This window comes from Canis lupus, chromosome 24 (genome assembly GCF_003254725.2).
Source record: "Canis lupus dingo isolate Sandy chromosome 24, ASM325472v2, whole genome shotgun sequence".
NCBI classification, from domain to species: domain Eukaryota; kingdom Metazoa; phylum Chordata; class Mammalia; order Carnivora; family Canidae; genus Canis; species Canis lupus.
In genome coordinates this window covers 26,861,220-26,886,111 of record NC_064266.1, presented here as the reverse complement: position 1 = coordinate 26,886,111, position 24,892 = coordinate 26,861,220, and the positions used below count along the sequence as shown (strand labels likewise).

Genomic DNA, 24,892 nt, shown 5'->3' with positions numbered 1-24,892 from the left:
TGTCCTGCACTGGATTCCAGAGTTTTCCCAGTTGAACTAAGCTGTGGTCACCTTTGGTTTGATCATGTACCCCTTATAGGCTGCTTTCCCCCAACCCATCCCATTTTCTCTCCTCCACTGGAACTTCCCCGGATCTTCTTCCAAATAAACTACTTGGACTCATCTCCTTGTGTCCACGGCTGCATCCAAGGAGCCCAAAGTAAGGCAGGTGATGACCGCATCAGCCATTTACCAGCACCTACTATGGCCCACGCAACCCCAAGGGCTTGATATGAACTCATGGAGTCCCTGGTCACCCTGCAAGGAGGGATTCCCAATCACAGTTAACAGGTGAGGACACAGGACTTGCCTGGGAGCCCAAAGCAAGTAAACTGGAGTCCAGACTGGCTCTTTCCACCAAAACTGAGGCAACACTCTTAAAAGCAGGGACTGGAATGGGGTCTGTGCTGCCTCTACTTCCCCCACGCTAAGTCTATAAACAGGAGATGCTCAGTAAGCAGAGCCAGACAATAAACATCAAATCCCCAGTACAGCTAAATAAGTCTTTTTATGTAGATCACCGTGACAACAGGCTTAGGAGGTGACTACTATCAGTATCATCCTTATTTTATAGATAAGGACCCTAAGTGGGCAAAGGGACCTGCCCAAGGCCACGTGGCTGGTAATGGACAAAGCCCAAGTCTATCAACTGTCCACCGTAAGGATGGATGATGCAGGTGGACAAGTGAACCAAAGGAAAGAGGAGGGAAGATGTGAAGTCCATCGCCTACCCTGCCGACAGCTGGGTGACAGCACAGTGTCCCATCTTGGAATGCATCTCTGTCACACACAGGGTAAATGGGTCTATTCCTTGTGAATTATCGGTTAGCCAGCAGCTCCATCCATCTGCTCATTAACACTATAAAAAAAATATCAAATGAGCCTTCTGATTCCCAGTCCCCAGAGGCCCAACTACATAACTTGGAAATGACTCTTTAGTAAGTCTGATCAAAGGCTGGTTGTTCAGTAATTAGAAATCATGGCCTCTTCCTCCGGGCTTAGGGCTCATAAACAACAGTTGGATGAGCTTTTTATTTGGGTCGGACCAAAAACCTAGGGGGATCCATTTCCTCCTAATTTATATCCCATTTCAATGGGGGAGAGCAGCAGGAGGCTGAGTTTTTGCTCTGGAGACCCACTGGTGCCCTTGTCTGCAGCAGGCAAGAAGTGAGGGAGGAAGCACACACTGAAGTGAGCCCATGAGCGGCCCATGCACTGAGATAGACAAATGCCAGATCTGAGCACCAGGGCCAGTCTGGGGCCCAGTGGGGAGTGGAATTTCTTGTTCTCTCATTGAGATTCCCACAGCAGCAGCCACTGAGAAAGGGGAGTGTGGTCAGGGTTGAGCCTTGGAGACCATGGATGGGGCTAGCCATCCAAAGACCTCTCAGACAAAAGAGAGTGAATGGTAGAGAGGCTCAACTAGGTACCAAGTGGTTCCTTCATTGAACCATTCAATAAATATTTATTGAGGATCTACTAAGTGCCAGGCACAGGGATCAGATGATGACTAAAAAAATGATGCCTGCCCTTAAAGACGGTACAGGCCAGTGGGGGAAGATGGTCCATCCTGGGAGCAGGGTGGTGGTGGGGGGAGTAAAGCCCAGAGTCAGAGATGGTGTGGGTGCACCTGCTGAAGAGGAGCAGTGTGGGGGCAGAAGCCAGGTGGAGCTCTCCCTGAGAGCTGAGAACAGAGAAGTCTTCATCTTCCCAGAATTGCCAGGACTACGCTGCACATCTGGAAATGCAATTTGCCAATCCGGCTGTGGCCTCCAAACCCCGGCTGTGTCCCTGCCCTCAAGCTCTCAGGTACTGGAGGTTGGTGCCCAGGAACAGGAAGTCCTAGAAAAGACAAGACAGGACAGGATGGCAAAAGCATTCCTACGCCAAAAAGATGCATCTCCAACATAAAGGGAGGCCCACGTTGGGGGAAGCACAAGCTCTTCCAGAAACCAGGTCAGAGCATAAATCGTGAATGTGCCTCCATCCCCAAGGTCTCCATAAAGCACAGCTTTTGCCAGCCACCTTCTCTAAGGTGGCAATTTATCTGTCATTTCCCAAGCTGCTGCTTCCTGGCAGGGCCCATAAATGTCCTTTGTGTCACCTAAATTTTCTCTCCTTCACAAATAACACAAAATTGCGCACCGCTGAAGTTTACTCTCCTAGCTCCTTGGAAGTTTCCATCATCCGAAGAGGCGGGAACTCTGAACTCAAGTCCATATCCAATCCTCTCCTACAGTGATCCAGCCCTTGTCTTTGGGGGTCAAACAAATGACCTCAACAGTCTAACGAGCATGATAGCTTATAATAAATCTTCTGATGTGCCCTGCTGAGGCCAGCTGCGTGAATTGTCAGTCCTTACTTCAAATAACCAGCTGTCTGACTCCTTGTAAACACTCAGCAGCAGGATGTTGAGCATCTCTGGACCAAAAGGACTTTGGATATTTTGTCTTCCAAATACAGCAGTTGGTCCATGTTTCCAGGTCCCTGACCACTCTGCTGCCCTTCACTGTCTTTAGTGGCTGTTACTTGCTGGATGTTGACGATGTACCAGACACAACGCAGCATCGCCCTTACTGCTCACAGGGCTACCCAACCCAGCCATCCCACCTTACAGATGCTATTCTAGAAAGATAACCTGAACCGTGAGCACAGACAGACCAGAAAATGCTTGGTCAGAACAGTGGAGAGAAGAGTGAAGATCAGATGTATTCCTTGGTATTAAAATAGTTCCATAAATTATGGTCTCTGATGGATACAACTGTATTAACATTGGAGAGGCAGGGATAGATTGCAACAAAATAGAAAAACAGCAAAGAAAGAAAACAGGCATAAGTATGACCAACGCAACTATCTCCAACAAACAAACAAATGAGCACACAGTTTTAAAAATACCTAGAGAAAGCAAAAAGACTTTTTTTGTGTGGGAGGCAGCACACCAAAATTCAAACTGTGTGCCTGCTGGGGCAATGGGTTTATGAGGGGGAGCACATCAGACCTGTATGTCTGATAAAGCCTTTCCACTTAAGAATCTAGAAGAAATTTTCAAAACTTACAAATGGCTTTTAGAAGCTGGGCTGTTGCCATGGCAGTGTTTTCAGGATGAGCTGGTCTTGTGGTTTCCCCAGGTCACCCATCGTGGGGGTGTGGAAGGCAGTGTGGCACAAGCTGTGTCAAATGCCCCCTGCCTCCGTAGGGGGGCCACTTTTGAAGACCACATGGATGGCTGCATGGCACCTAGCCGTACCCGGGGCAACCCTCCCCTTTCTGAGCTGCAGGCCGGGTGGGGTCCCACCCACTGAACTATGGCCTCTGAACCTGAAAAACTAACCAACTCCCCTCCCCAAATCCTCAAAAGTCCACCTGAACCCACTGACCTTGTGGATCTCCAGAACAGGGTCATAGAGCCGAGTATCCTTGAGCAGAGGAAGGGGGAAGCCATCTGCCAACTTCTCTGGAGGTTGGGGCATAACATAGAGAGATTTGAAAAAAAAAAAAAAACATAGAGAGATTTGTTAATAAATGACAATCATAAATAAAGTAACAGAGGGACGCCTGGGTAGCTCAGCGGTTCAGCGTCTGCCTTCGGCTCAGGGTATGATCCCAGGTCTGGGGATCGAGTTCCGTGTCTGGCTTCCTGTGAGGAGCCTGCTTCTCCCTGTCTATGTCTCTGCCTCTTTCTCTGTGTCTCTCATGAAAAAATAAATAAAAACTTAAAAAAATATATAAAGTAATAGAAAAAACAAGTTTCCCTCTGCAGACTCTATACACAGTATGTTCCCATTTAACTATCACCAAAGATTATGAGGTAGATAAGACTATTAATTCCATTTTACCGATAAGAACATTGAGGCACGGGGTGGCCAAGTAACTTGTTCAAGGTCATAGAGGCAGAACTGAGATTTCAACTCAGGCAGCTGCCACAGGAGGCTGAGCTCCCAGCCCTGCTGCTATATGGGAGGAGTGGCAGGTATGGGGCGGCATACGATGCTCTCTGCCCTCCACCCCTGTCCTGCTTTCTCTTGCAGCCAAATGAAGCAGGGCCTTCTAGAAACAGCGTTTAGGGCTTTATGCTTTATTTTCTGACTAGGGAGTTGGCAATTGACTGGGAAACGTGAATTCAGAGGTGAGCTGCCCTGTGCCCTCTATATTAACTTGGTCCTCAGTCTTTTACCTGCCATTTCAGGGTATAGGGGGCACATTTCTGTGAGTCCTTACTTCTCTCTTAGGAAGAGCTTTTCTGTGCTCCAAAGAGCTCACTAGAGCCCTGGGCTTTGGGGCGGGGGGCGGTGTGTGGAATGAGACCACCTTCAAAGCGCCCTTCTCGCAGGCTGCTGAAGGTCAAGGAGGAGAAATGCCAAGGTCATTCAGCCTGCCGAAGAGCTCTGTTTGCCATCTCCAAGTCCAGCAACTTTTCCCTCAAAGGAGCACTGTCTTCCTTGACTTGGAAAAATCCCTAGTGATCCTTACCATTGACCTTGGGGTAGAGGGTGTGGAGAATGCCGTAGTTGAGTAGTGCCTCCAACAACTCCACCTGGCGGAGAACAGGAGAGATACACCGTGACCACGTGTGCCATTGTGCCCACCAACAAACTTCCACAAGGCGGACCTGGGATTGGGGGAAGGGCTAGTTTTGTATGTGCTGACACAGCAAACAAGACTGAAAAAACTCAAATTTTGAATAGATGCCTACTTCATGCTACTATTTAATGAGATAAAACTATTTTGAGACACACATTTGTGTGCAAGAGACAGAAACATTTGGAAGATTATACACCCAATTGTCTTTCCTCTAGGAAGAACATCAAGGTTTGGCTTAGCCTTGTCTTTATTTTTTATTTTTTTGCGATTTAATTTTTTTTCACAGCATGTTATCTTGAATTGCTTGTATAAGACATATTTTTTAAAAATTCTCGAAACAAAAATTATAAAACACCACTTTTAACACCATGTACCCAGTATAGGGCTCAGAGCATTATATATATATCTGATTCAGTTTTCACAATAACCACTTGAAGTTGGTATTACTGCCCCCACTTCACAGACAAGAAAACCGAGGCCACAGAATGAAAGTGACTTTTAGGACCAGCAGCAGGGGCAGAATTTGAACCCGGATTTATCTGATTCTATAGTTCTTGCTTTCTGCATTCTGTGTTCCGAAATCTGATAACTTTTTGTGAATCTTTACATGTGAGTGTTTTACCTCCGAGAACATTCTTACATGCCACACACAGATGCAATATTAGTGTGTCATCATTTACTTCCTCCTTCATTCCCTGAAAGGGGTCATCCTTTGGGGTCCCTGTGAGCAGCGTCTCTCCCCACAGGTTATGCATTTATTTCCAAGTTGTAAGTCCGTAAAGGAGGATCTGGGCAGCGCAAGGTAGGGGGAGGCTGGCCAGAGGGACCAGTGTTAGCAGGATGGTGAAAAGTAAGATACTTATTACAGGTAAGTTCTACCCATTTCCTCCTTAGCCTTCTCTCGTCAGAAATCTCTCCCTGATCACTTCTGCCCACACTGATCTTCCCACTATCTTTCTTATTTTAATATAGGGCCATCCATTTTGCCACTTGTCCCTCCTTGTGGAAATCACCTCTTGGTTCAGCCTACCCAGCACTTAATTCCTTCTTGTTTCAATAACAGAGTCCCTATTTTCCCCTGGGGGACCCTCCTTTCCGATCTCAGTCCATATGGCTTGGGACTGAACATCCTGGCTCCAAGAGTATAGGTGAAACCCATGTTTGTCCAATTTTTAACCACAGTGATTGACTAAAGAATGGCCACATGACTCAGATTAACCTAATGAGAGCTAGCACCTGGATTTTTAAAGAATTAAACTACAGGGGCACCTGAATGGCTCAATCGGTTAAGTGTCTGCCTTGGGTTCAGGTCATGATCTCGGGTTCATGGGTTGGAGCCCCACAATGGGCTCTCTGCTCAGTGGGGAGCCTGCTCTCCATCTCCCTCTGCAGCTCCCCCTGCTTGTGTTCTCTCAATCTCTCTGTCAAATAAATAATAAAATCTTAAAAAAAAAAAAAAAGAATTAAACTACAAAATTTTCAGACTTTCCACCAGTGGGAAAAACCTATCAGAGAACGAAGCCAACACAGATGAAAGCAGAAGGGAGACTTGGGGAGAGATTCTTGATGCACTAATTTGAGCACCTAGATCCAGTTTTGCCTGAAACTTCTAGCCTTGGCTTTTTCCATTTTTTTTTTAGTTTTATGACCCTATAAATTCCTTCTGTTGGCTTAAGACACTTTTAGTTGGCTTTCTATTCTTGTAGTGAAAAGAATTCTGTTCAACAGACAATTTAATTATATCTTATCTTCTACTGGGATATAACGGTTGTTTGGCCCGATGTTTCAAGTCCTTGAGAACTTCTACACTTTTCTATGGCACAGAGTAGCTCTTCTCATTTTTCCATTTTCTCCTATAGGTGCCATAATATTGTTTAGTTAACACACTAAATTAGTTAATGCCTTAATCATTTCATAAATAAAAACAATAATAACTTACATTGAACACTCCAACTTTAGATTCTTTCAGTTCCACTCGTACCCTATAATGAATCAAAGAAGATTCAGAGATGGGGGCATTATGTCCATGGGAAACCTAAGCAATGTGGGGGTCCCCAGAAAGGAGGTACTGGCTTGAGAAGACACAGAGCTGAGGACAGGGTAGGGATGGGACTGGAAAAGATGGTTAAGAACTCAAATCAGTGATACAACCTTACTGGGAAGACTCACAAAGGGGTAGTGTGTGTCAGAAACTCAATATAGCTGATGTAGAAAATTTACAGATTGAGAAAAAGCAGTATTAGTAAATTCTTTAGAAATTTGGAAGTAATGGGGGATTAGGTGGAAAGGAAGTTTGTGGAGGCAGGACCAGTGGGGCAAAAGAATTGGGCCAATTGGGGTAAAATATAAGTTTCCTTCCCTAATGGCAGGGCCCTAACATTGAGAAGAAGATCTGCTCACATCCCTACGCCCAGCTGCAGAGAATTGGGTACAGTGTCCAGATGGAAGGAGCTCAGTTGAGTGCCTCCATGTGGGCAGGAGGCTGACTTACTTTCCTGGTTTCAGGAACCCAGTGATCTTGCTGGTGTTGAAGGTCAACGTGGCAGATATATTAGTAGCCTGGAAATTCCAGTAGAAGAAAACAGGTTTAAATGAGAAAGGTTGTCACATATAGGAAGGATACTATTTGGACCTGCTGTTTCCTTTAAACAAACAACTCAGTAAGTTAAAGCAGGAACTTATTCACTAGACTGCAGACTCCCCAAAGGCTCATCATAGGTACTCAATAAATGTTTGAACTTGGACTTGAACATTTTTTACTTGAAGTTGCTGACTGTGATAGTGATTGAACTTTGAATAGATTACCACGAGGTATAGAGTGCCTATCCCTGGAGATCTCTAAAGGGATTGTTTCAGGGCTAAGAGTCAATTCTAGTGGTGATAATAATAAAAATAATTTTGTTTTAATTTATATTTTGGGATATTTTGTTTTAATTTATAACATATAATAACAACAAATTTGATAACAACAATGACAAATCAAATTGCAGATATAGCATTTAGAAGCAATCATCCCTCCAGAAATTTGTCTTGTTGAATTTCAAACCCGAAACAAGAGAGTGAAGTTCTTCAACCAGTGAGCAGGAACCCAGAAGGACTCAGAATCCCTTCGCTCTTAGGGTACATTGAGAAAGGAGAGACACCACCCCCCTCAATATTTAATTCAGAGGGACTTTAACATAGGGACTTGGCTACACGAATTATGGAATTGCCAAGAAGCCAAAGAGAGTTAGAGGGGCGACTCAGGTACTAGCAGAGGCAGGAAGCTGCTTCCACCCCAGGACTGGAAGAGCAGAAGGAGGAATTGGGGTTATGGGAACCACCATGGAAGAGACACAGTCACTGCTTGAGTCTCTGTCCAGGACAAAGACAGAGGAAGAAATATTCTGTCTTCTTCCTTCTTCCTGCCCTCTATTCTCTTCACAGAGCTTTTCATTTGCTGATTTGGTTAGAAGTCAAAGTCCAAGGGAGCCTGGGAAATGTAGTCTTCAGGGGTCAGATATAGATGCAGAGCAAACAAGTCAAAGACCCCTACTATGCCTTCCTCTCAACAATAGCCCTTTCTCACTTAGTGGGAAACATATGCATTAAGCAAATAAACCTGCAGACAGCTACGTAAGTATCTTTATAATAAATGCTATGCAGAAAAATAATAGGGCGCTTTAAGAAAACAAAATGACAGGGGGCCTCAGGTGGTAAGAGGCAATCCAAAAAGTCCTCTCTGTGGAAGTGATATTTAAGTTGAGATCTGAAGGAAGGGGGAAGAGCATGCAGGAAAAGGGAACAGCATTTGCAAAGGCTCTGAACCTTACCACACTAAGCTGGAAGACAGGCTCCCTGCTGGAGCTGGGCAGGAGCACAAAGGCTTCAATCTCCATGAGGGGTGCCAAAGACAGATTCCCGGGGCTGAAGTTCAGGAATGGGGCTGAGGCCATTGTTCCCTGGAGTTCCAAGTTCATGTTGGGGTACAGTCGGGCTAACTGGGGGCAGAATGACGATACTATGTCAAGAGAAGGAAATATGCAGGTTTACCAGGGAACCCCGAGGGAGTTGGATGAAGCTGAGAATGCTTTTTAATTGATTCTATTTTCACAAAATGCTTTGTTCCCTTTATCTCTTAATGGTGCAACTGGAGATCTTGCCCTGTCAGACATCCAGAGTCTGCACCATGTATTTCGTGACTGCATTGGGTTCTATCGGGCATGGGTAATGTAACCACAGTGGGCATCAGGTGGTCTCCAAGGTTTTGTCATTATAATGATCACTGCTATGTGTACCTTGGCTATTTGGGAGTGAGGGTGGGAGGATGGGGGATGTTCCTAGACATGGAACTGCTGAGTCAAAGGGCAGGGATATTTTTCAAGCCTTTTATGGGTATTATCAAACTGTCCTCCAAAAACATTGGGCCAAATGTGTCACACCCCTCCCTCCCTGAGCACGGGGTGAGAGCTATTGTAATTGGGTAACTGTACACGTGGAGACCAGACCCCAGCAATTTTGAAATAGGACACAACTAGATCCCACAGTTTCAAAAGTACTCACAAATTTCTGTTTAACTAGTATTTAACTTAGGGGCAAAACTGCTCCTTTTTAGCGGGAACGATGACAGTCCCTGTGAGCTTTTTGTTGTTGTTGTTATGAAATGTGTAAACTTTACATCCTCTTGTAAAAGGGAGGCACTGAAAAGGTTGAAGAAGGTACAGAGCTTTATTTAGAAGGTGGGCTGAATTGCTTTTCTGCCAGGTTATTGCTGACATGAGCAGGAAGAGGGAGGGAGAGTATCTTCCTCTTTCTAGGACATAAAGGATATTGGAGCCAGGATGTGGCCACCAAGGGCCCTCCAAATCTAGTTCTGACAAATTGGCAGCAGGATGAACGGTTCTGGGGCTCAAGGGAGAGAAAGGGCCTATGAGGGCTACCTTATGGAAGGACACGACCCAGGCACTGCAGGACTTGAAGTTTAAAGTCTTTTCCCATTATAATTCTCTCCGCCATCCTCGGGCCTTCTACAAGCCATGTTCAACACGACCGCCTGTCTGAACTGTGTCTTGGGAGGACTGGGAAGGTGGGGGAGAGGACAAGTGGATTTCTGCGGGATTAAATGACGAGCTAAGCCCCGCGATGAGAGTTGCAAGGTTAGTCACTGCAACACTGCTGTAGCAACACCTGGCGACAACTCCAAGTCCTTCCTGGGAGACCCATTAAGCAAGCTATGGGGTAAGTCCATACAATGGCCGGCTGGGTGCCCAGGAAAACATGAGTATGGAAGCTCCTTTCTACCTCTGCAGAATGATCTCCTAGGACGGTAAGGCAAAAAAATAAGGTACAAATTGGTGTGTATAATATGTCTCTGTTTTGTATAAAAATGGAAAAGATTCACAGCGTTTGTTCTCATATACATAGAATATCCCCAGAAGAATGTAGACTCCGGATGGGAACTGGGTGGTTAGGGGCCAGGAGTGGACAGAAAATTTTCCACTCTAGGATCTCTTATGTCTTATGTGTTGAACCATGAGAATTTAGTATTGAGTCAAAAAATAAATTTTAAAGGACCAAGAACAGTGCCTGGTCCCTAGGGTGCCCTCTGCAATCATCTGATATTATTAATTAGGATGCATTTGGTGGGACATGTTAGCATTCTTTGGGATTCTCAGATATCGTTGATAAAAGACTGGGCAACCTGTGGTCCCAGGGACATGGGGCTCAGGTCTCTGTTGTTTGGGCTTTGGAGAGAAGGGGTCCTGAGGCCTGCAGAAGGAAATCCCTGCCCTCACTGGGGGCCTCACTGCCACATTCTGACTCTTGGTTAAACTGAGAATAGTACCGAGGATTTTATTTTTTGTTTTTTTGTAAAGATTTTATTTATTTATTCAAGAGACACACAGAGAGAGAGGCAGAGACACAGGCAGAGAGAGAAACGGGCTCCTTGCGGGGAGCCCAATGCAGGACTCGATCTCAGGACCCTGGATCTGGACCTGAGCCGAAGGCAGACACTCAACCACTGGGCAACCCAGGCATCCCTTGTATCATGGTTTTAAAGAGAAACCCCTAGAAGGCTAGTGGGTTTGGCCTGCATCTGCCTAGGCCTGAGAGAAGGCTTACCTTGGGGACTAAGGGGCGGAAGGACTTGGTGGTCAGACGAATGTTAGAGCCAGGGGGAACCTGCAGCAAAGAGATACAAAGTTTTATTTGGGTGCTCCCCCTGCAGCTGAAGGTCTAAGAAAGATGGGGAGGTGAGGGGCAGGGATACCATACTACCTTGGTTACCATAGCAACAGTGAGATACCTGCCCTGCACTCAGCACAAGCAGCAGTTGCCAGAGTCCTGGCCACTCTCCTCGGGACATAGGTGACATGTGGGGCACACCCAGAGGGTCTGTGGTGGGGAGATTTGCAGTCATAAGGACCTAGGGATGGCTCCTGGCTTTGTTACTGTGTGGTCACAAGCCAGTCCCTTCACCTCTCTGAGGTTCAATGTCCTCATCTATAAAATGGGGATAATAGGAGCTCCCACTTCTCAGGTCATTGTGAGGGCTAAGTGGGACAGTGGGTACAAAGCACCTAGCACAAGGCCCAACGCATAACTATTATAAAACACCGCAAGCATGATCCAATCCACTAAAAGAAAGGACTGCACCACAGGCGGGGTGGGTTATTCAAACACGATAATAGAAGTAAAAGGCCTGTGTGTGAGTGTGAGAAGTTACTGAGAAGACAAAAAGCCACTCCATCCACCCACAAGATGGCCCCTCAAATATTATTAGAGCCAGCTGATCAACCAAGTGGGACTGCACTGCATTTCCCTCATCATCCTGACATTGTTCACGAGTCCTCAGCTTTACAAAAGGCCACAAGAAATAATTTTCTGAAACCCAGAAGTATTAAAGAAACTTGAGAATTATTAAAGATGTGATCCACTATAAAATTTAATATTCCTTATACAAAGTCCCACTTGAAACACTTGTTTTAGAGGTAAATCCTAGGAAGCCTTTGTCTTTCCTTTCACCAGGAATCATGAAATCATGGACCTTTTTCACTTTGGCTATAAGGAAGGTCCCAAATAGATTTTTTATAAGTGCTTTCATAAGTGTGCTTTACTTTTAACTTGGTCTTAATTTCCTACTCAATAAAACTTTATGCATTTATTAGTGTATCTATTATCCTGCCTCACTTACTAATTTTTTAGAAGTTTTTAAAAAAAACTTCTACAAACCAACATGAGAGAAAATATTAATTAGAACAACAGGTCTAGAGGACAAAAGTAAAACACAGACAAGGAAGTCACAGTCTTTCATGGTTCTGAGGGAGAAAGGATTTTGGCTTGAACTTCCTGGCAACCAAAATGAAAAGGGAAATTGTGCTAATGTAGATATTTCCTTGTCTGAATCTTTTTTCTCAATAACTTCCTATTTAATTTATGTAAATGGGATGGAAAGGAAAGAAGGAAGAAGGACAGGTTACCCTGTCATTTGTGAGTGCTACTTTGCCACCATCCTCACTCACCATGTCATCTGTGATGGTGAAGTTCAGGTAACCTGTCTCATGATAAACCAAGCTGGCTGTGTTGAAGACATAATCAGAGATGGCGAAGTAGACCATTCGGTTGTGTTCCTCAGGAAGGCTCATGACAGGAGCCAGGAAGGTAACTGGGGAATAGTGATCACGGTTAAAGATTTCACCCTGGAGAGAGAAATAGGATGCATTTGAACTTTTCAAAGTCTACCCCAGGGCTAGACATCTGACCTGGGCAGTTGCTCATACAGCCTGATGAGGGGGCACTGGCAAGTCGTTGCCTAAAACTCTCCCATGAAAAGTATTTTTCTTTGGATCAAAGGGTTGTGTATCCAGAATTTATAAATGAAAAACTCCCCGACTGTGGCAAATTAGCCCATTGTACGCTTTCTACCATCTAGCCCAGTTCTGATTGACCTCACCTGCATGGTAGTCAAGATGAGGAGGGGAAGAGGGTGAGTTTCAAGTCCCAAGAGTTGTAAGACACCTGTTGGGGCCCGGGCTCTTGAAACACTCCCCACCACTCCATGTTGCCCCATCCTCAAAACAGCTGGAACCACTTGGGAGATGAGGACAGATCTGAAGCCAGAGAGACAGGAGGCCCTAAGTAAGGGCTGCCCCTGAGGGTACGGTACACTGGGGCCGAACCCATCCAAGCACCTGGTCTAGGACTCTCACCTTAAACATCACGTCCAGCATTTGGGCTGTTACCCGAGGGGCTTCCACTAAACTGTAATCAATGCCAGCGAAACTGTCGATCTGTGTTGTGACTGTGAACCAGGAGAGAGGAAGAATTAGGAGCCAGGTGATGGGGGCTCCGACTGAGCCACACTCTTCTGACTTTCATCAGGGCCCCCTGCCCCTCTGCCTCGAGACCTTCTACCCAGCCCAGCCCTGGAGCAAAGAGCTGCTTCTCCAAAGAGAGATGACATGGTTCTTCTGTCCCACTGGTGGGCTTGCGATGAACAGGTGGTATGCTCAGCTGGGGCCTGAGTGGGTTCCGGGTTCTCTCTCCCTCATACAGACACACACACACACACACACACACACACACACACACACACCTGAGGGCAGGAGGAGCCCAGCTCTGGTATCCCCTCCATACCTGGAACTTCATGCCAAAGAAGCCACAGAATGGGGAGAATTCTGTATATATATATATATATATAAAGATTTTATTTATTTAAGAGAGAGACAGAGACCGTGCAAGCAAGGGGAGAGGCAGAGGGAGACAGAGAAGCTGACTCTCCACTGAGCAGGGAGCTCAATGTGGGGCTCGATCCCAGAACCCTGGGATCATGATCTGAGTTGAAGGCAGACACTTAACCAACTGAGCCACTCAGGTGCCCCTTTATTTTTATTATTTTTATTATTTTTTAAAAGATTATTTATTTATTCATGAGACAGAGAGAGAGAGAGAGAGGCAGAGACACAGGCAGAGGGAGAAGCAGACTCCTCGCAGGGAGCCCGACGCGGGACTCGATCCTGCGTCTCTAGGATCATACCCTGGGCTGAAGGCGGCGCTAAACCTCTGAGCCCCCTGGACTGCCCCCTTTATTTTTATATACAAAAGAAAATATCTAAGGGGTTATATCCCAAACAGAAGTTACCTCTTAGAAGAAAATCTGGGGGTGAAAAGGATACTTAAAGTTATTACTTTCTACATTTCTGTCCCATTTAAAGTTTTATAAGGTATGAATATGTGCATATATAAATTAATAGAGTATTCCAGAGATGGATGGAGTAGCCTACCCGGCAGAGTTTGGAGATAAGGCTGTAGATCAGAGGTCACCGATTTCTGGAGCATTTCACAAATCTGAAACACATGGGAGGAGAAAGCTTGAGTGGGTCCCCCTGGCTTTGGTCTGCCACTGTGCTAATTGCTTTAGTCACGGTCTTTCATACATCTGCCCATTGGTCGATTCTACAAAAACTAGATCAGTGCTTATCATGTGCCACGTGCCAGGAAACAGAAATGATCAAAACCATGCAGGCCCCCACGTGGACCTCAATAGGGTCCAACCGGACCTTTCCAAGTTCCCAGGGCTAGACATCTGAGCTAGCTAGTCAGCTTCCCAGCCTGGCGAGGGCACATGGGCTGGAGGCGCTGCCCGACATTCTACCTTGAGAGATACTTTCCTCTGGGAGGTGCTGGCTTCTCAGAATTTAGAATTGAAGAGCAGAACTAGATGGTCAGTAGAAATAGCCACACACACAGGTGTACTTAGTAGATACTTCTCAAATGTCATCCCTTAACAAGTTGGCTGGACTGATCAGTATTCCACGTTTCCCCTGATGCTCGTGTCCAGGAGGCCGCCACACGGTAGGCATGCACACTTCATGGTGGCCACTTGAGTGACATGCACCTCACGAAGAGGGAATGTGTGTTCCCAAACCTGTTTGCTATACTTGCTCTTGTAATCGTTCGAAATATTTATTATGTAAACCAAGATTACGACCGAGGGAAACTAAGTACTCTGGAGAGGTGAGCTGCTTAGAGAAAATACTGTTAGACATTCTTGGTGTGAACAAGCAAACGCTTAGGAGGGAAGAAATCATAAAAATCTAGAAGGATTCTTCACTGGGATTGCTTTGCAAATGTCTTTGAATTCTCATTGTGGTTAAAGCAATCTGAGCTGGAACGTGTAGCAGATCAATGTTTCATGCACGAAAGACAAAGTCCAGTGTCAATCAGGAGACTATTTTCAAAGAACAGTTCTGGGCCCTGTGTGAAAAGATAACAAATGGATTTGTATTTACTGTATCTTAAAATGTTTAGATTTATATGTAAATATTTCCTGTGTTCATGTGTGTATGTGACTCCCCACAGTACACAGTTGTTTTGACTAAGCAGCCACCACCTCTTGTGCAGATGGATCCACATATCTAAGGGGGGTGGGCTCCACCAGCGTGGGAGGTGACATTTTAAGGGCAGGTGGAAAGGTGAGCAGGCATAAATCAGGCACATGGGGGACATGGGGAAAGGTCTATGCTGGACGCTGGGCAGGCAAGAGGTGAAATCTTAACCTTCCTTTTGCAGCTGGCTCAGTTTTGGGAGGGTTTGTGGCCAAAAAGCAAAGAATGGAGGTGGTGACGGCTCAGTTTGATCAAGGGTTGTGGCCAAAAAGCAAAGAATGGAGGTGGTGACGGCTCAGTTTGATCAAGGGTTGTGGCCAAAAAGCAAAGAATGGAGGTGGTGACGGACAGTCACAGTTGATTTCACAGGAACCAGGAAACTGCTGGCCTCACTGGAGACTCTTCCCTTCTTGCTTTTCCCTGAGACAAAGGCCCATCAGATCTTTCTAAAACCTCCCTGAATGCCCCACCCCTAATGGGACCTGCATGATGGGGCAGGGAAGGCTCTTTGGCCCTCAGGCCTCCTAGAGAGGCAGGTTAAGGGTGTAGTAGGTGAATTGAACAAACTTAGGTTCAAATCCTGTCCAATCCTCCCACCCCCTACCAGCTGTGTGACTTTTGCAGAATCTCTCCCTGCTTTTGAGTTCTTACCTACAGGATACAAGGCCAAGTGCTTCCCAGAGATTGGGCTGGGAGAAACATGGGATGAGACAGTGAGTATATATGACCCAGAGAGCAAGCATACAGGGAGTGCTTATTCTTAGTCCTGGTGGTCAGATACTGCCAGTGGGGAATTTGAAAGGTCCTGTACCAGGCTCTTTGTTTTCCTAGATGTAGCAAATCTCCGAAGACCCATAAGGGTCAGGGATCAGGTGAGATCTCTACCTTTCCCAAGACACTCGCCCCTAGAAGACTTTTGGTACAAACTGCCTCACATTCTAGGAACTTCGAATGCTGACCTAGTGCCTCCCTAGCAAGGTGACCACTGGGCAAGTTACTCCACCTCTCAGAGCCTCCTAGGTCAAATGTGGGAAATGGCACTTTCTTCGAAGGTCATGATTAAGGTGGAGAGCTTGTTCAGTGGTTGAAAGCTTAGCACACTATTCCTGGCCAAACCACAGTCTCAATAAATAGCCGCCATTGTTATAGATAAGAATAGTTACACAATGATATATTCTGTATCACATTAATTATATTATTTAACCAAAGCGAAACGAATTGCATATATCAAAACCAATTGTAGTGTATTACTATTATTGTATAATAGTATTGCTAATCTTTATTTGAACCGTCATCAGCAGGGTAGTATAAATCCACACCGCTGTAGAATACTGTGTCCTACTGAGAAAGGCATGGCTACATGGAAATGAGGTGCTGAAGAAGGAAGTTGACATATTTCCCAAGCTCACCCAGACCCCAGGACCCCAGAATAAGAAAAGGAATAGAATGCAGTTTGCCACTCCTCATCCGTGGGGTCTTCTGCTATTCCCACTATTCCCACTTCAACCACCAGGGGCACTCAAAATGAGACTGGCTGTTGGACCCAGTGGAGACCATGCGCGCGCGTGTGTGTATGTGTGTGTGTGTGTGTGTGTGTGTGTCTGTGTCTATGTGTGTGTGTCTGTGTTCCTCTTTCCTCCTTCATGACTTTCTCCTTCCCAAGCACAATCATTGCTACATACGTACCTCCAGGTTCATGATACCTCAGAAATGGTATTTTGGAGGTGAAGTGAGTATTTGCTAACATGAAACCTCTGTTTTAGCCAAAGATTTTGAAATTTGGAGATTTCACATAGGTGGTTTGTTTTTTTTTTTTTTTTTTTTTTTTTTAATGGGGAAAACTGACAGCCTGTGGCTGCCTTCTCCTCCTGGGCAGGTGCTCATGAGGTAGGAATCAGAGCTCTCACCTGGTTCTCACATTCCCCAAGTGTCCTGCCTGGTATCTGCAGGCATCTAAGTGCTGATTTCCTTTTTTGGCCTTGTGGAGTGCAGGGCATTGGGGGACAGTGAACAAAGTCAAGGAGAGGAAGAGGCAGGAGTCCCTGTTGGGTCCCTGCTGTGTGAACCACTGGCTGAACATCTAACCATTCTCTGCCTCCCTAAACATACTTAGAGTCCAGAGACCTACATTTTGCCCAGCTTGACCACATACTGGCTCCATGACCTCAGGGAAATGATTCATCTTCTCTGGGCCTTGGGCCTAAGTACGTCTGGGCCAGTCCTCCTGGCCATCCAGCGCCAAAATGAAGGCTTACACCTAGCTCTGGAGTGGCACAGCAGATGCCAGCAGTTTGGACATTCCTACCTTGCTCTCCAATACTCTGCAGAACTTAGACTCAATCTGGTTGTGGAAGAGATTCATCAGCCACCTGGGGAGAGAGGCACAGAGGACGGTCAGCTGTGTGCCTCTGAATGTGGGGACAGTGAGGCAGCAGAGAAAGCCAGACCTTGGCCTTTGGCCAGGCCGGTCCCCAAGGGAACTCTTCTCACCCCATCCTGGGACTCTGCTCTGTCTCAGAATCCTGGACAGGATAAAAATGCAGTGTCCCAGCTCCCAGCACACTCGCTGATTCAATGCATCTGGCATCCCAGCCCCCTGCTGCACCCAATCAGATTCAGTAGATTTAGGGAGAGGCTTGAGAATACAAATACTTCTAATCAAGGAAACTCGGACAAAAAGATATGTATCCGAGGACTTGTACATTGTTCACACACTCTTCTTCAGCCAAAAGCCCTTGTGTTCCTCTAATAGATTTCATTCACCTAATGGTGGTCCCCAGTGTATTCTGGCTCAAGTCTGCATCTGTTGATCTCAGCAGGGTCCCCCAAAGAATGACCTCCCAGTGCCTGTGATGTGCCCTTGCATTATACCTGGACATGTGTGCTTATCAGAGGCCAGGCCTTGGGTTGGATGGGGCTTGGGATGCACCCAGGGGTCCAGCTGGCCAGTGTGACTTACCCCAAATCTCCTGATATGTCCACCTCCACATCTTGAATGTGGCTGCTGCAGCTGGAGGCAGCGACGGTGGGCCTCCCAGAGGGCTCCCTGCCCAAGACAAGGTTCACTGAAATGGTGATACCCTTGACCTGCACATCAAAGGAACCCTGTAGTTTCCTGGAGGAGATGAGAAAAGCAATCATCAATTCCTAGACTAAGATCAGCCACCATTTAGGGAGAAAGATGAGCTCAATTCTTACCCCAACATAAGAGGAGCTAGAGCAAAATCTTAAATATGAAAATTACTATGAAGTAAAGATTTATTACAAATAAGACTATAAGAGATCAGGAAAAAAGCCTGGGTCTAGTTATTTGTGGGAGGGGGTGAGCAAAAGCCTTCCTAGGCAGGATCCAAGTCTCAGGAGCCTTAGAGGAAATGGCTGATAGACTTGCCAGCATAGAAAATTAAAATTCCAGTGAACAAAAAATGCCATATTCGAAGTAAAAAAAAAAAAGGCTTTGCATGGTGAGCCAGCCAAAAAGCTAATTTCCTTAATACCCAAAGAACAAGCTCATATGAATTAATAAGGAAAAGACGAAACAACTCAAAAGGAAAAAAAGGGTGATCAAAGATATCAAACAGGAAGTTCAGTTGCAAATAAGCATATGAAACATTATTAAAAATGAAAATACAATGATGCCAGTTTTCACCTGTCGTATGAAAGTTCTGAAGCTTGAGAAGGTGTGGGTAAACAGAAGTCCCAGGTGCTGCAGTGGGGAGAGCACCTCTGGAATACAGATTGCTGGGATCCATCCTAATGCATGTTTTTGTCCTAGGAATTTTACTTCTAAGACTTTACTCTGTGGCTCTTCCTGCCAAGATATATGCATGGGGCAGCTCATGGCAGCATCACGGGTCATAGCAAAAAGTGATGAACCACCCAACTCTCAACTAGTAAGGACAGATTCAGCAAGTTGTAGGCATCTGTGCTATGCAGCCTTTGAAAAGAATGAGGGTAGAGGCACCTGGGTGGCTCAATTGGTTAAGTGTCCAACTCTTGATTTTGGCTCAGGTCATGATCTCAGGGTCATGAGGTTGAGCCCTGCATTGGCTCCGTGCTAGATGTGGAGGAGCCTGCTTGGGATTCTCTCCCTCTCCCTCTGCCCCACCCCTGCCCCTTTCAAAAAAAAAAAAAAAAGAACGAGGGTAAATATGGTCTATCTATACAATGAGATATTAATCATCCATAAAAAGGAATAAAGCACTGATGCATGCTATGATGTGGATGAACCGCAAAAATATTATGCTAAATGAAAGAACCTAGACACAAAATGTCATATATTGTATGATTCCATTTGTATGAAATGTCCCAGATAGGCAAATTCATAGAGAACTAATGCAGATTGGGGCTTGCCCAGGGCTGAGGGAGGAGGCGGTGGGCAGTGATCTCCTGGGAAGATGAAAACATTCTGGAGCTAGAGGGAGGTGGTGGTTGCACATCATTGTGAATGTACTAAATGCCACTGAATTGTTCACTTTAAAATGACTAATTTTGGGGCACCTTGGTGGCTCAGTGGTTGAGTGTCTGCCTTCGGCTCAGGTCATGATCCCAGGGTCCTGGGATCGAATCCTGTACTGGGCTTCCCACAGGAGACTGCTTCTCCCTCTGCCTATGTCTCTGCCTCTGTTTCTCTGTATTTCATGAATAAATGAAATCTTTTAAAATATAAATAAAATGGCTAATTTTACATTACATGGATTTTGCATTATGTGAATTTCATCTCAATGAAAATATTACATTAAAAAATATAAAAAAAAGAATGAGGTAGATTTTCAAACGCTCATACAAAAAGATCTTTGAGATACTTAGCTGAAAAAAACTCAGGACAGAGAGCATAGTTTGCTTGTTTTCCTGGAGATCGAATGAATGTGCACTATGGTGACGTGTATCCTGCACATCTTTGTAAAGCAAAAGAAATAGAATGTGAATCCCATAGGCAATTAAAATATTTCTAGTAGCCACTTTCAAAAAGGCAAGAAGAAAGAGGTAAAATAAATTTTAATAATAAAAGAAAAAAATTAATTTTAATAGTATATGTTATCATTTCAACATAACAATATAAAAATCACTAATGATATTTCTTCTGGGTTTTTTTTGTACCTAATCTTCAAATCTCATGTTTCACCCTTATAGCAGATCTCGATTTGTACCAGCCATTTTTCAGGTACTCAGTGAAAACACATAGCTAGTAGCTACTCTATCGGACAGTGCAGGTCTAAAGTGTCAATACAGTCAGGTTGCCCAGAAAAGACTGGTCAACCCTTCTGTGATGGACTAAATTGTTTGTCCCCACCTCAAATTCACATGTTGAAGGCCTAAACCCCAATACCTCAGAATGTGACTACATTTGCGACGCAGTCTTTAAAGAGATGATGCCATTAAAATGAGGCCATTAAGGGGCCACCTGGCTGGCTCATCAGTGGAGCCAGAATTGATCTCAGGGTTGTGAGTTTGAGCTCCACATTGGATGTAGAGATTAAATAAATAAACTTGAAAAAAAATGAGGCCATTAGGGTGGGCCAGAATCTAATCTGACCCTTATAAGAAGAGGACACAGAGTGCATGCACACAGAGGGACAACCATGTGAGGACATAGCGAGAAGGCCGCCATCTGCAAGTCAAAGAGAGAGACCTCAGAAGAAACTAGGCCTGCTGATACCCTGATCTTGGACTTCAAGCTTCCAGAATTTTAAATCACCTAGTGACATTTTATTATGGCAGCCCGAGCAGACTAACCCATCTTCCATCCATGGACCCTGGAGATCAGAGAACAGTTCAAGGTGCTAGAGAGTTCGTGCTTCTGGGGGCCACCCTTGACCAAGGGCCAACTGGAAGAAGGGGCCATAATGGCTGAGTTGGGGTAACTCAGAGGTGTGCTCTGCCTGCATGGTCTCCAGAGGTGCCCAGGAGGACAGAGCTCCAATCAACTGCCAAGCTGACGTCCTTCCGTCCCTGCCTCCCTTCTCCCCCGCCCCACCCCATGGACATTTCCTGAGGTCATTTCCCAGGTAAAATACTTATATTTGAATTCTTGTCTTGGGACCTGCTGCTGGGGAAAGCAAACTAAAAAGATACAGGATTCTCTCATTTAACCACAACCCCATCAGGGAAGCATGAGAAGGGAAGAGACTCAACCAAGAGCCAGGACTCAGACCCCTGTAGGCTCCTTCCATCCACCATGTGGCTTCTCTGATGAGCTAGGACCCAAGAAGGATGGGCCCAGGGCCCGAGAGCCTGGGAGCAGAGTCCACTTACACGAATGCTTTGCGTGCCTTCCACTCCCCCTGGACTCTGATGAAGGAGTCAGAGATGGTGAGGCTCAGGCCCTGGCTGGGGAGCGGCGTCAGAGCAGAAGCCACGCAGCTCACAGCTGTGGACACTCAGGCTGAGGAGAGAGACACAGTGTGGACAGCATTAACCCCAGCTCCGAGCCCCAGCCACCCCCACTCCCTCCCCGGGGGACTGGGCTGAGCAGACTGGGGACCTGTCTGCTCCAGGCAGGTGTGTGCTCTGTGCTGAATCATGTGGCCATGCTAAGCACGTGGCATCCGTTATGTCACCTAGGCCTCTCAGAGGGGTCAGCACCATTCTTGTTCCCTTTTTACAGACGGGGAAATAGAACCACTTGGAAGAGATGCATTTGGCCAAAAGTCACACAGTCAGGGATCTGAGCCCAGGAATCTCATGATCGTGGGTGGGATCCAGAATAGAGGACATCGACACACTCCTCTGGGTTGGCAGCTCCTTCTTGGAGCCATCCTCTCCCTTGACAGATCCAGGTAGGGGGATCAGATTCAGGGAAGGCTGAGGCCAGCCTCAGGAAAAGACACAAAGTGCTGGGAGAAGCAAACCAAGACAACACATATTGGGAAAACAGTGGTCAAGTTCCATTTTATATGCCCAGCACATCGTAGTAGGTGCTCAATAAATGTTTGCTGATGGACTGAAGAAAAGAAAGAATGAGTGGAGCCATCGATGGGAGTGGGCAGGGAAGGGGTGATGAGCTGTGACTCAATTGCTCTTCTCTGTCACCCATTCTTCACAAGTGTTTTATGCCTTTTTATTCCCCTGGCATCAGCTGCTCATGTCTTGTGATCCTTTGAAGACTCAGCTCAAATGCCACTGTCTCTGGGAAGCCTTCCTTGACTCCCCTGGGTGGACACACCTCAGCTCTAACAGTTGGGCTAATGTATTTAAAGTTTAAGGTCTATGTCCCCTTCCAGACTACATGCAGGGGCCAGATCGAAGGCTGGAGTATCACAGAGTCATCCCTGTGTTACAGATAAGGAAACCGAAGCTCAGGTCACACAGCTAGTAGGTCTTCACTGATATTTGTTGGATGAGTGAGTGAATGGGGGGAACCTAACTCCCCCCCCTCCCGGACTTCCCTCTGAACGCTGTGAGGAACTCTCCCTACTGCTGGCCCAGGGAGGTCCTGGGGCTCTCCCTCCCCTCCCTCCACATCCCCACCCCTCCTCCCAGCCACCTCAGGGCCCCACCTGTGGAAGTCATAGTGCCCACGGCCAATGGGCTTGATCTTGAAGTCCCCGGCGAAGTCGGGCAGCGTGATGCTGAGCAGTTTTTTCTGCAGGGCCACCAACCCCTCCTTGGCCACTGTGGATAGGAAAAAGCTGCAAGTCAGCCTGTCCTGCCTGCCTGCCTGCCTCACCTCTAAACCCTTCGGTGGCTCCCACCTGCTCCAGGGAGAAAGGCCGACTTGCTTACACACATTAATGACAGTTACAGAATATCGAGCCCCTGCTGTGTACCAAGTGACAGGAGAAATAGGAGCATCCCTCCATTTCACGGGGTGCCATTATGTTGATGCCCAGGTTATGGGTGAGGAAACAGTGTCTTTGTCAGCAACCCCACGAGGGCAGGAGTGCTGCGTGCGTGGTGGGTGGTCCTCTGTCCTGCCCTTCCCCGCATCTAGCCCGTGCGGAAGACACTGTGAGGCCTAGAACCCCCGCACCGGCATCTTTCTAGCTGGGTGACCTTGAGCAAGGCTTCAGCTTCACGTTCTCCACGGCAATGGCAACAGAGCTTTGTTTTCTGGGCTGGCATGAAAATGAAAAGATATCATTGCAGGGCAAAAAGGGGGTTCGGAGGATAACGGGCGCGCCTAGCTTGGTGCGCGGCACAGAGCAGGCACTCAGTAGATGCCTGCGACAGCAGGGTTTATACTATGACAAATATGGAAAGGACCAAAATGTCCAACTCTAGCCAATCAGCTAAGTAAACATGGTACAATCGTCAGTCACACAGGGGAAAGGAACCAAAGGCACATTTTGCCTGATGTAGGATTTCAATATAAACAGTGCTTATTAGCACCCTTTGTTCTGATATGCGAGGGATCCGGGATTCTGCAAGGGACGCGTGTAAACGCAGAAGGCCGGGGCCTCCCTTCTTTCCAGCTGGCACTCCTCCCTCCAGTGAAGGCACGTGCCAGTCCTTCTGCCCAAATGCTACCGCTCGTGCCTGGCCAGGTGCCACTCACCTTTGTGCCTCCCCTAACCTCCTCCAAGAAGCCTTCCCTGATTTCATTTCCTTGGCTCCCAACAACCCTGCCTGGGGAAGTGTTACAATTTAACAGATTAAATGTTATCAAATTAAATGTTATCATTTAACAGTCCCCCATTTAACAGATGAGGCAGCTGAGGCGCTGGTTCAGTTACTGTGGGGGGTGGTGTATATACACCTCGGCTCCCTACGGATGGATGAATCCTGATGCTTTGTTTCAGCATCGTTTTCAAAAAGTCGTCCTGCTTTTGCTCGATTTAAAATCGAGATATAACATACACTGAGAGACACTACCAGGTAATATTTAAAGGTTTAAGTACCCAGGTAGCCACCTCTCAGAGTCAGATGTTGCATATTCCTAGCACCGCTGCAGGCTCCCTCCTGCCCCCCACTCTCACCCCCCAGGTCATTGCCTTCCTCTGGAGGTCACGACCATTCCATTATCATGATTTAAGACATGTTTTCAAGCTTGACTAAGAACCTAAGAACTTTCCAGTGGAGTTGGGCCAGTCACTGGGTAGTGGCTGGGTTAATGACATCTCTGGTTGCCCTCCCTCTCTCCTCTCACCTTCCCACTCCACTACACCATGTCCTGGAATCTGCCCCTCAATCAACTGTTTGCTCCAAATTCTTATCCCTGTTGGCTAGTGAGGGACCCCGCCCAGACAAGCACCATGCCCAAGTAGCACAGTGGGTGGGTGACCCGGCCAGACTGGGAGCCAGGGCCGCCAGACTGGGAGCCAGGGCCACCGGACTGAGGGAGAGCGCCCCATTGGTGTCCCCCACAGTATGCAGAGCAGTCTGGCGCCCAGCAGGTCGGCCAAGTCCAGCCAACAGCCACAGCTTCTTACCATACTCGAGGCCCTTGTCAGTGATCCTGACAACCAGGCCGGGGTTGGTACCCAGGGCCCCAGGGATGGATGTGAGCAGGAATCTCAGCAGTAGAGAGGACAGGACCCCAGCCAAAACCTTCATCCTGGATTCCCAGTGGAGTGACCCAGGCTGGGCCCCGCTCCCTTAAGTAGCAAGGGGGCTGGAGCTGGAGTGGCTCCTGAAGGGGGGCGGTTCCTGGGATCTGGTTCATTGCATCGGGAATGGGAGGCACAGAGACTGGAACTTGCTTGCGACACAGCTGGGGTCATGGGTTGTACTTAGAAACCAGTTACTGCTACACCAGGTCAGAGGGTGGGTTGGCCTGGCCCCAGGTGACAACCTCTGTCTATCCTTCCCGCAAAAAGGCCCCATGTTCATTGCTAGGAAGGCTCAGTGTTACAGACTAGGAAACCGAGGCTCAGAGAAGCCGTGTCACTCCCTCTGGCAAGTGGCAGAGCTGGGAGTCAAAGCCAGGTCTGGTGCCAGTCAGATTCTTTTCTCTTTTTTAAACA

General features: G+C 46.8%; 1 protein-coding gene across 1 annotated transcript; it reads right to left on the bottom strand.

Moving 5' to 3' along the window:
• Positions 1 to 1,476: 1,476 nt before the first annotated feature.
• Positions 1,477 to 24,517, bottom strand: LOC112673935 (lipopolysaccharide binding protein). Its single transcript, XM_025470046.3, is given in 16 exon segments — positions 1,477 to 1,881; positions 3,417 to 3,493; positions 4,510 to 4,573; positions 6,560 to 6,602; positions 7,112 to 7,179; positions 8,433 to 8,600; positions 10,723 to 10,782; positions 12,123 to 12,299; positions 12,810 to 12,901; positions 13,884 to 13,947; positions 17,293 to 17,356; positions 17,947 to 18,102; positions 21,243 to 21,346; positions 21,348 to 21,372; positions 22,487 to 22,601; positions 24,359 to 24,517. Coding segments are annotated over 16 exon segments (1,446 nt in total). The 5' UTR covers positions 24,483 to 24,517; the 3' UTR covers positions 1,477 to 1,836.
• Positions 24,518 to 24,892: the final 375 nt, after the last annotated feature.